Below are 12,218 nucleotides of genomic sequence, written 5' to 3'. Positions count from 1 at the left end.
TGAGAAATGACATTGTGCTACTTGTTCAAGGACATATTGGATTGATTGAGACATTTAGACAAATGACGAGGGAAGCCGTCTACCCATCTACACATTCTGAGGAAGGGTCACTGGACACGAAACATTAATTCTGATTGTTTTCTCCTTGGATGCTCCCAGGCCTGCTAAGCTTTTCCAGAGTAGACACAAAATAATTTAAAGCGTACAACTCTTACACAGACTTACAGATAGGAATCATGAATTGTGGAGAGTGGCAGGGCAGGTTGAGAACATGGTTAATTTGACCCTGGGTTTTATAAAGAGAGGTATACAGAACATAAGCAAGGGGGCTATGATGAAGCATGATCAATTTCGGCAGGTGCATTATGCCTTCTTCTGGGCATCAGACTTAAGGAAGAATGTAAAATCTTTAAAGAAACTAGAGAAAATAATTATGTGAATACTTCAGAAGATGGAGACTTCAGTGATAACAAGGTGTGGAGCTAAATGAAACTGCAGGCCAGGCAGCATCAGGGGAGCAGGAAAGCTGATGTTTCAGGTTGGAACCCTTCTTCTTTTTTCTGAAGACCCGAAACATCAGCTTCCCTGCTTCTCTGACGCTAACTGGCCTGCTGTGTTCTTCCAGCTCCACACCTTGTTATCTCAGACTCCAGCAACTCTCCTGTTTTCAAAAAAAAATGATTGTTGCAGATCCAGTGTGGTACCAGAAGCCCTAGTCCAGCTTGAATCCTATTTGTCCACCTGTAGAGCATTCAGATGAATTCTTGATCCTGTGATTCTGGAGCAAGATGTGCTGGTAAAGATCCTGGAGATATGTGCCTTTGTTATAGAATCACAGAGTAGGAGAGATCTACATGACCCTTCAGCTCATTGAATCCATGCCAGCCATAACTACCGAACTATTGTTATTGTATTTTCCAGCACTTGGTTCTTAGCCTTGTATATCTCGGCATTGCATCACTGATCCTTCAATCACTTGCCAAGCTTCATTTCCTAAATTTATGCTCTGGGCTGCCCTTCTGTAGGGCTTTTGAAGTACCAGATGCATTTTAAAAATTCCTTCACACAATCACTACCCCAGTTAACGTTGAGGAGGTGAAAATCCCCAAATGTTGCTACCCACTTACATTCGCACTTGCCTCAAATTTGCCAACATATCTGCTTTTCTATTTCTCTTGGACAATTAGGAGTCTGTACACTCCAAGCAATGTGATTGCTCCTTTTTGATTCTTATGTTCCATCCATATGGCTTCATTTGAGAATAATAGAATACCTACAGTGCAGACAGAGGCTATTTGGCCCATTTGAGTCTGCACCAACCCTTCAAAGAGCATCTGATCCTGTCTCCTTAAGCCCATAGTTCATGTACCTGGCCCTGCAAACTGCAGAGCAACTTAGCATGGACAATCCACCTCACCTGCACATCTTTGAACTGTGGGAGCAAACCAGAGCACCTGGAGGCAACACAGACACAGGGACAAGGCACAAGTTCCACATAGAGTCACCTGAGTCTGGAATCGAACCTGGTTCCCTGGCACTCTGAGGTAGTGGTGCTAACCACTGTGCCATTGTGCTGCTGTAAGAGCCTTTCTCGATGTCATCCATCCTTACTTCTGTGATAGATTCCCTGATCGAAATTGCAACAACTTCTGCACTTGACCTCCTTCCATGTTTTTTCTGAAGACCCTATATCCTGAAATACTGAACTTCCAACCCTATACTTCTTTCAGCCATGTCTTAGTGACAACAAAGACATCACATCCCCATGTTTCAGTTTGTGCCCTCAACTCCCCTGTCTTGTTCATCGGGCTCTGAGTGTTAAATAAATACCACCAACTTTGCTCTCATATGGATATTGGTCCCATTTCACTTCAGGTACAGCCCATCCACCTTGTACCATAAGAAATAGGAACAGGAGTAAGCTGTTTGCTTCCTTGAGCCCAGTTTGCCATTCAATACCATTATGGATGATTTGACATTCCTCATGTCCACTTCCTGTATTTTCCCCATAATCCGACTGATCAAGAATCTATCTCTCCATGAGGGCCATGGGGAATGGATGAGGACGTGTAATTATCTGAGTTACTCTTGCGGGGAACCAGCATGGACACGATGAACTAACTTACCCACTTCCGTGCTATAAAAGACATCAAATATGATTATTCTAGCTTCTGAGTGTGTAATCAGTTTGGAGAATGTCCTGCTGATTTACAGACCAGTGTGCTACTGTTAATAGCTTTTATCTGGGAACATTGAGAGCAGATTTTCTTTGGAAAACGACAGTCTCCAACAAGACAACGAGGACACACAGTAAATCAAGTAATAAGGTAAAGACCTGATTCACATCAAGCACCCAAAATGTAACTGGTGGGGTGGATGTTGGGGGACACCATAGCTTGAAGGCAAACACCAAGAAAAGACAAGAATACAGTGCTTTGTACTTGAACAGTATGCAAATAAAAGCCTCAAAATTTATGCACACTTGGTCGCAGAAATAAAAATAACAAGGCGATACAAACTCATTTGCTGAGCAAGTTAATTATAACATTTCAGAGTCTCGTGAAAGGGGGTCTTTGTATAGGACGCAGTGTGATACTTATTATTATAGTCGTCCTAATTCTGTTGATGAAATGCCAGAAGGAGTAATGTAATATAAAGCTATCCCTCATGTATTAGTTTTAAATGTATAAGTATTAGGATTAAGAGATATTGCCGTTGACTGTTCTTATAATTAGAAATGATTAACACATGCATCTGGCTCTGCTCTCAATCTGTCCATTTGAAATATAAGGGTTGTTGACCATATTAAGAGGGTGTACATAGATGTGATAAATAAACAACTGTAACTATATCCATAATTGCTCCACAGAACAGCTACTGAAAAATCACCATATTGAAAATGCATAAACCAGACCCTAAAATCACTGTTCCTCTCTGAAATAATTCCATAGAGGCTGATATCCCATGAGCAAATCACTCGTTATTTAAACATGAATACTCCTTGACTTTAGTAATGCTTCATACAAGAGTCAGGCACCAGAGCGTCTCTGTCTCTGACACTCACCTTTTTATCTGTCAGCCAGGGCTCCCTGTTTTGGGCTGTTAATTTTATCCAACCAGGGAAATCACTTCTATGACGTCCAGCTGTCTGACCTCGTTACAATCATTAACTCACATATGGCTAAACATATAACCAGGGATGCAAACTGATAGAAATCATCGTGGCACTCGACAAGAATACTTGAAATGTTCATGGCCAACTTTTTTTTATGCAGAGGAATCTGAACTATGCCAAGGATATTAAGATATGTATCAAGTTATCTGCTACTTTGCACATTTTATGTGCCTCTCTAATTGAAACGTTATTGTATTGAATATTCATAAATGTACTGAATCTGTGCAGTATAATTAGCTTTCAGCACAGGATGCAGATGAGAATTTTTGGTCTCAATCTCATCTGAAACAGGTCTAAGAAAAGTAAGAGAATGGGTCTCTTTCTAAACCAATTCTTCATTCGTGACAGCGTAATACTGCTCATGTTTCCTGAAGTTCAACTATTATATTTCTTATCTTCTCATTTTTACGATCTTACATTCAAGGGTAATTTCACAGAGATATTAATTTGTAAAATCTCCTATACTTTGGATATATGCATCAGTAACATTGATGGCAGTGTCTCTTTCACACTATTGAGCGAACATCATCGCAATGTGGCTCTTAGTGTATTTTGTTATTGTAATCCATTCTGACCCACCATTGGTATGCGCTAACTGCCAACATTGTGTAATTAGTGAGTGTTGAAAACAGAAGGCATCCATTGGGGAAACCAAGCGGAGGCTTGGGGACCGCTTTGCAGAACACCTCCGCTCAGTTCGCAACAAACAACTGCACCTCCCAGTCGCAAACCATTTCCACTCCCCCTCCCATTCTCTTGATGACATGTCCATCATGGGCCTCCTGCACTGCCACAATGATGCCACCCGAAGGTTGCAGGAACAGCAACTCATATTCCGCCTGGGAACCCTGCAGCCATATGGTATCAATGTGGACTTCACCAGTTTCAAAATCTCCCCTTCCCCTACTGCATTCCTAAACCAGCCCAGTTCATCCCCTCCCCCCACTGCACCACACAACCAGCCCAGCTCTTCCCCCCCACCCACTGCATCCCAAAACCAGTCCAACCTGTCTCTGCCTCCCTAGCCGGTTCTTCCTCTCACCCATCCCTTCCTCCCACCCCAAGCCGCACCCCCCGCTACCTACTAACCTCATCCCACCTCCTTGACCTGTCCATCTTCCCTGGACTGACCTATCCCCTCCCTACCTCCCCACCTACACTCTCTCCACCTATCTTCTTTACTCTCCATCTTCGGTCCGCCTCCCCCTCTCTCCCTATTTATTCCAGTTCCCTCCCCCATCCCCCTCTCTGATGAAGGGTCTAGGCCCGAAACGTCAGCTTTTGTGCTCCTGAGATGCTGCTTGGCCTGCTGTGTTCATCCAGCCTCACATTTTATTATCTTGGAATCTCCAGCATCTGCAGTTCCCATTATCTCTGATACCATTTGTAAGTGGATTTCTTTTTGATCTGCCGTCCATTATGCCTTAGCTGAATCTCATTCCAACTCCTATGCTGAGGACTCAACCCTCAAATAGACATTGTGATTTAGAGATAATGGGAACTGCAGATGCTGGAGAATCCAAGATAACAAGGAGCTCCTGAGATGCTGCTTGGCCTGCTGTGTTCATCAAGCTTCACACTTTGTTACCTCAAATAGACATTATCCCTTTATCCTGTTCTACTCGATCCTCATGGAACTTGTTTTTATCTGTTCCTCAGTTCCTCTGGAGTTTGGGATAGATTTCACTTTTTCTATTGTGGATACATTTATGAATCGTAGTAAATGGCCGTAACCAATGAATACTCAATACGTTTATATGGCATTACTTTGATATTTTAACATTGACATTAATCCATTTTGTAAGACATAGTGTGTGCTCAGCCAAAACTATACCCCTTCAAAAAAAACATTTAAGAAAGTAGGATCAAGACCACATGAATTTATCCCTTGGTGCTGAGTTCCACATAATCAGAGAACGTGTCAAGAAAGTATTCAGCAGTAATATGATTTTCTTGTCCATTACATGTTGAAGAGTGACCCTCCGAGTTTTTGGTTAGTTTTTTAAAAAAACATGTTTGAAGTTTTCCTCATACGTTGAAATTTAGCTGTTTGCAAATCTTCAAGACAGTAGTGTAACTTTGAGTTTAGAATTGCAAGGTCAATACGTCACTGTTCACCTATCCCCATCTCCAGTATTTATTCACATCCAGATTAGTATTCATTTGTTGACATCTTCATTGTTTTTCCTGCCTCATCTTCTGTCAATACAAACGTTCACATCATCCCACTAATGATATCACCCCTTCATAGTTATAATTCCATGATGGAACAAAGATTAACTGACAAAGCTCCATTTGTTGTCTATCTTCTGTCACCCTGAGAAAATGGTACTTGGTCAATCATTTGACCCACTGTAACCCCTGATGGGATTCTGCAAAGGTGCCAGGTAGAAGATTTCAGGATTTTGAACCAGCCACAATAAAAGAACTTTAATATATATCTGAATTATGATTGTGTAAGAGTTGAAATGGAGGTGGGCAGGTTTATCCTTTCTTGCAAACCGTAATAATCTCTCCAAATCGGCTAACTTCCAAGCCATGTTAGTAACTTAGAGCCAGAAAGATTTTCAGGGTTGTAAGCTTGGAAATTCTTCTTGCTCTGTAGAATTTAATGTCTGGGCTTTATTTTTGTTCCCAGCCCAGCTAGATTCACAGGGATGCAAGTGTCAAGTGAGCAAATGGGTAATCAATTCGACCAGACAATAGTTTGATGTGGCTGAAGGTTAGAAAATCAGTAAACAGAGGCCTTGTCAACACGCCAACTCGCAGCAAAACTGCGCAACCAAATCTCCCTTGTTTCCATGCACTTCGATATAGAATGACATCAGTTTAACTGGAACAAAGGTACAGTAGTAGAATAACTGAAACAAAGACAAGCATGAGAATTCCTGGAGGCCTGGCTTCCAACCACTGATACAATTAGCAAACATGTTGAAATAGATCTCATTTACATACATCTCTGGTGTAACCACGGAAACAAGACTGCCCACCATGACAGACCAACCCATATAAATTCAGAGTGGGTCAGAACAACAGCACTTCAATGAAGGCTACACAGCACTGACAATGCCACCTAGAAGAAAGTCAAAATTTTTGCATGAAAACCAATCAGCACAGTGAACTAATCAACAACTTCAACCGCAACTTGAGCTACAGATCTTTGTCAAAACCCCCATTAAATCATATGAATGTTTTGAAGTAGGGAGGGGGAATCTGACATTATGGTTGGGGCAGTGGCATTGCGATACTAATCAGACAAGATGGTTTGGGTTGTGGAAAGATGTTGCAGATAGTATGGATGGACTCAAAGTATCGGACATTGTAAGGGCAGAAATCAGACATTTGAGGAATATCAAGTATCTTATATGTGAAGACTGACTGTTGGTTGTTTCAAGCCGCTTTTGGCAGTGTCAGATACTGTGCGGGTCAGGGCAAACTTTGACATGAGACATTGCAGATAAAGAGCTACTGGATATTGCACTGGGACAGCGTGCAGTGAACTCTTTCCCTTAAAAGTGAATGCAAGCCAGGTTGAAAACTGTTTGGGCTCAACTTTGAGAACTTAAAAATTTTGTATCTTCCTGCCTGACCTCATGCCAACCATCATCGACTGTTAAAATGCCATAACTTCCATTCCATTTTTCCCAATTATTTTTGAATGCAAATTATTTAATATGATTTTCTGTTTCCAAGTGTCATCCGTGTATCAGTGAAGAACACCTTTACTTCTGAATAAAATGGTTGTAGGTTAAGTTCCGTTACAGAGGCCTCAGTTCTTCATCAAGGCTGGTCAAGGGAACATCAAAATGGCATTCTTCGGATGAGATGCTCATCTTAACTTACCCTCTCCAGGGGTAAATTTCATGACTAGAATCAAAGAACTGTAGTATTTTTGATATTTTCTTTACTGTCTTGGCCATTTTTTTTTAACCCTCAATCAATACATCACTAACAATAAATATCTCTGACTGTTACCACATTGCTGTTGATGGGAGCTTGCTAAACTCCTTAGATTTATTTTTCACCAGAATCTGGAACAGGCAATTCAACGCTTCCAGCCTGCTCTGCTATTCAATGTAATCACGGCAGTTCCCATCTCGGCCTCATTGCCACCTTCCTACACACCATCCATAGCTCTTCAACCCATAATTAGTTTAAAAAAACTGTCAATTTCCTCCTTAAACTTACTCAATGTCCTGGCATCCACCGTAATCCAGGATAGTGAATTTCACAGATTCCTGACCCTCTGAAATAAACATGTCCTCCTCATCGCTGTTTTAAATTTGACACGCCTTGACTGAAAACTAAAACTTAGCCTAACTTTTGACTTTTTTCAGCATTTCCTGCTTACTTTGAAATTGCAATGTCAGAGAAAGAAAAGGGTGAAACCTAATAATGATGACCAGAAAATCGTACACTGCTATTGCAATTAAAAGCTGTAACAATTCATAGATTCAAGGTAAATGGCAGTTCAGATTATATAATACTCATCTACACTGAGAGTTATTATTTCCTAACACAATAAAGGCAATTATTTGACTTGACTAGATTCCAGTTGTATCATGCTAAAGCCTCTGAGACGTTACTCCAATTTGAATGTCAACTCGTTTGCGCTTCATCAATCCCAGAAGAAAATAGATATATATATATTTGTAAGACTTCAAAATTTAATATTAGTTATGTTGCAAGTGTACATTTAATTGCTCTACCTATTTTCCATTTCTTCGATAATCGTTACATAAAGGTGCCAGCACATATAACTTTATTTCAGAGTACTGTGAAGCTATTTGAAATTCTCAACCTTCCTTCAGATTTATGTTTTCTTGGGAGAATGTTGCCTGTGATGAAACAAATTGTTTCAGTATTGAGCAGAAGATGTGATCTCTGATTGTAAACTATGCTTTATCTGTTTATCCTGTCCATCTGTTGCAGCTGAAGGTGCGTGTGGCGGGACATTGCGAGGTACCAGCGGAGTGATTTCCAGTCCACACTTCCCATCAGAATATGGTAATAATGCTGACTGCACGTGGACTATCCTGGCAGAGCCTGGTGATACCATTGCACTCATCTTCTCTGATTTCCAGCTTGAAGATGGATATGACATCCTCGAGATTAGTGGGACTGATGCACCAACAATATGGCAAGTGCAGTGATTGTTATCTCACTTTTGTTTTCAAAGCACCAAGTAACATCTTTTATAACAGTTCACAGCTCTTTTGAGGTGATATTTTCATGAGATAGGTATCCACTTTGGAAACATTTTAAGTATTTCCCACCAGTTTGAATTGCAAATGGTTTTAGACCTTTTGAAGATTGCAGATACATTTATTTGTAGGTGTGGATAGTTGTTAAAACATCTGTATTGCAATGTGTATTAATTACATACACGCAGAGAATCAGCGAGTTCATCAGATTGATCCCTTTATTTGTTGTTATGGTGGTCTCAATCTTGTTAGTTTTTGAATTCTGAATGTTGTAACGTTATGTTTGTTGAGGACTGCATAAGCAGGGAACACCTTTTTTAGTCCGACAGATCAAAGTTACAAAAGTTGTCACCAGTAAGATGTAGCTATTCGCCTTGAAATTCTAAACGTATCAATCCTTCAAATTTGGAATCTCCTGCTGCATCTTTCCAGGGACAGGAATCTTTGCCTAAAGTCAACTGTTTACTTTAAAGGATTGACTGTTGTCACACTGCAAAATGCAAAGATTTATAAAACCAAATGGATTTAAGATCAGTTTTCCATTTTTTATATTCTGATGCTGCAGCAGAAGAAAGGCACTATTCATAATCTATGCTGCAACTTCAGATGAAAGGCTGGGCGAAAGCTGATGTTGCGTCATTATTCTATGGGTTTTCACAAAGCTCAGTAAAAATGAGCTGTCTTAAGGCTTGTTTACACCGACATTACAGAAATCTGAAATAGAATCTGCACTCTTTCTTGTGTGAGTATATCTGCGATGTATGACCTGAATTTTGTCGCTGAGTGAAATGAATGTTTGATATAATCTAATGTTAAAATAATATTGCAGGAGATTGAAAGTAAGTTATTAGGCAATTGTGCGGATTTCAATTTTCCATTTTGCCTCAATTTGAAATATTAATCAGAGTAATTGGGAAAATAATGCAGTGATAACTTTCAACTAATCTTCTCGAAGTCAATTGAAAAGATGCTTCCAGGCATTCATCACTAAGCAGCACTTTATTCACTGACAGCTATTTTTATTGAAATTCCTGAAGCCAGGTAACTTGTTTAAATAGTGTGCAGCTTCTTTGTGTAGGCAGTTTTCACAGGAAATGATCTTGGAGGAGATTAATGTAACTATTTGCCATCCACATGATTTGCAGGTGATTTTGAAGCCCTGTTGAAGATTGCAGATAAATTTGCATACATTTGGAAAAAATAATCTCCAGGAAAGAATGCACTGTTGCTTTGTTAGATTTTATGGAAAATAGCTGTTAGCATCTCTTTGACTTTTTCAATAACAGAAAGGGCCTTACTCCTTGTGGCATTCTGATGATCACAACTGCTAAACTTTTATGCATAAGCAGAAAGGTGGCAGTGTTAACATCATTGCATGGAATAATGGGTGCCATATTGCCTGTGAGCTAACCTCATTGACCTGATAAAACAAACCCTGCTGATTGAAGATATTTATTTTATTCATGTGATGAAGGTTAAACTTCTGGATGGGTTAAGTTTAATTTTCTGTCACTCTTGTGACAATGTTAAGCATGGTCCCGAACTTTGTAACAAGGATATCTCTCCATGCTGCAGAAGCCACTTTTCCACTTGGATTTGTTTCTTTGCTTAAAATGCCCTTTATGCGTGCCACAGCATTTATTAAAATCAAAGGAGAGGTAGGTATGGAGGTAACATGTTTTAACGCATTTTTTGGGCAGCATCTAGATTTGAGGTTGAAAGGTGGCTTTGTGTTTCAAGATCAACACCTGTCAGAGCTAGGAATCAAGTGTCGTGTTCTATACCGCATCGCAAAATCAACTCCATCTCCATCTCCACCTCAGCTGGCAGCACAATTTTCATGGTTTCAGCATCTTAATAACTTTAGAGAAGGGAAAGGTGCCAAATTAGTCGTTGGTGGGGTGTGGAAATGGAGGAGGTATGTCACAGAAGTGGGCCACATTCAGGCCTGTGTCTGCAATTTGTGTGTGGGGAGCTTTCCCCTGTTTGTCATTCGCTACAGTTTTGCTAGGACTCCTCAATGATGCACTCAGTCAAATGCTGCTTTGATGTTAAGGCCAGGCACTCACTCCCCACTTTGGGAGATCTGCTGTTTTGTCCAAGTTTGATCCAAGGTTATAATGAGGGCAGGTGCTGAGTGGTGCTGGAGGAATGCAGACTGAATGGTGAGCAGGTTTTTGCCAATAACCTCTTCAATCACTTGGCTTAGGAAATCCTGTCTCATCTACTGAAGTTGTATCAAAACTGAAGGAGAGATGACATCAAAGGACAACCTAATTCTGACTCTGATGCTTATCTCTCATAGTTATTTGTGAATTAATTTCTTTTAGTACCTGACCACTGACCAATACAGGTAATAACTTCCAACAATTAGGTAGATCAAGTTGGAGTTGAGTGGAAACTCTGTTTTGCCTTCAAAATACAATAAGTGGGGAGACTTGAGCAGTTTTTATTTTATGCAAGAGATACACTGTAGGCAAGAAGTGCACCGCTTTGAGCAGTTCCGCAGCTGGAAGGCAGTGAATCCACTGGGAAAACCAATTCTCACCGGATTGTGGCTGTCACACAAAACAAAATGGTTGAAGCCTCAGGAGTAAAATGGAACAAGTGTTTTCAATAGTAGAGAGATGGAAGGAAGTCATTAATGCTGAAAAGACACAGAGGAATGCAGACAAATGTTGCATGCATGAGTGAATCTGTTTCTGATCCTTCTGAAATTCAGAATGACTGGTTTCCAATTGTTCGTGGGTGGAGATTTCTCTCTCAATTTTTCCCTTTCTGTCAATTATTTACTAAGGTGGAGCAATGATGTAAATAGCCCCACTCACCACTTGATTTTTTATAAATTGTATGTTCAGCCAAAAGGCACTGTTGAGGCTTAGAGACAGATTAGAAAGCCTTGTGAGTTTCTGGATTGATGGGGTTATAAATGGGTTAAGGCTATCTGGTGTGCTGTATCACCACCTCCTTTCTTTAACAAGGCCCATCCTTTTATAATTGGTTAGGGCACTGACTTGTCAGACTGATGTGCAAATGTACGCATAATTTTTGCTTTAAATGCCTGGGACTGGAGGCGGTACGAAGAAATGGTCTCCATTGCGGGTGTTATTTCAGTTGAGTCATTTAAGCTGTTGATAGCAGGACACTTAAAAGGCAACATTTTTGTGACATGGAGTTGCCGTGAGGCAAAAAAAGAAACAACCGATTATTTGCCATAGTGTGATTGTTTCTTGTCCTTTCAGTTATTTGTCTTTACTGATTGTGTTCCTCAATCGCTGGTATTTGCACCTGTCTAATCATTGGATGATAACTTGTACTCAGTGTACCTGAACAGGCCATGTACCTGTACAGACCTCACTTTACCCTAAATTGTCTATCCTAGAATCATGGCTTTCAAAGGAACTGGGAATCCAAATAGGTGAGACATATATTTTGTGCGAGCTGAGAGTTTGATTTTCAAAAGGCTGGTGGTTTGGGATCTATGGCTGGTGCATTTTTTGAAATAACAGAGGTCATTTCAGTGTGCCCACCCATTGCAGAGAGTTTGCAATTTTTAGAAGGCTGATGATGGGAAAGATGAGGAACCTAAATGCTACTGATTAATGGCCCCAATCTCTACAATGACCATGTTCAAGCACCTTTGGTTTGGAATGGAATTTGTAAACTGCGTTTTGGTTAAACTGAACAATTTGATGAACTTTAGTGCTCAGCTTTTGGGTTACTTGAGGGGCTAAATAAAATTTGTCATTGTGATTTAATTGTAATACCTACCTGTGCCAGTATGGATGCCAGACACTCGTATTTCTTCCCAGGCTCTTCTCATCTAGCTGCAGATTAGC

General features: G+C 40.4%; 1 protein-coding gene across 1 annotated transcript in view; it reads left to right on the top strand.

Moving 5' to 3' along the window:
* The window catches only part of LOC125452488 (CUB and sushi domain-containing protein 1-like), a 2,230,063-nt gene that overhangs the window by 1,048,043 nt on the left and 1,169,802 nt on the right, over positions 1-12,218 (top strand). Inside the window, exon 6 of the mRNA XM_048530978.2 lies at positions 8,108-8,315. Coding sequence (XP_048386935.1) covers positions 8,108-8,315 — 208 coding nt within the window. The remainder of the gene's footprint in view (positions 1-8,107; positions 8,316-12,218) is intronic.

Source organism: Stegostoma tigrinum, chromosome 4 (genome assembly GCF_030684315.1).
Source record: "Stegostoma tigrinum isolate sSteTig4 chromosome 4, sSteTig4.hap1, whole genome shotgun sequence".
Lineage (NCBI taxonomy): Eukaryota > Metazoa > Chordata > Chondrichthyes > Orectolobiformes > Stegostomatidae > Stegostoma > Stegostoma tigrinum.
Note: the sequence above shows the minus strand (reverse complement) of the source record. Positions and strands in the feature narration are given on the sequence as shown.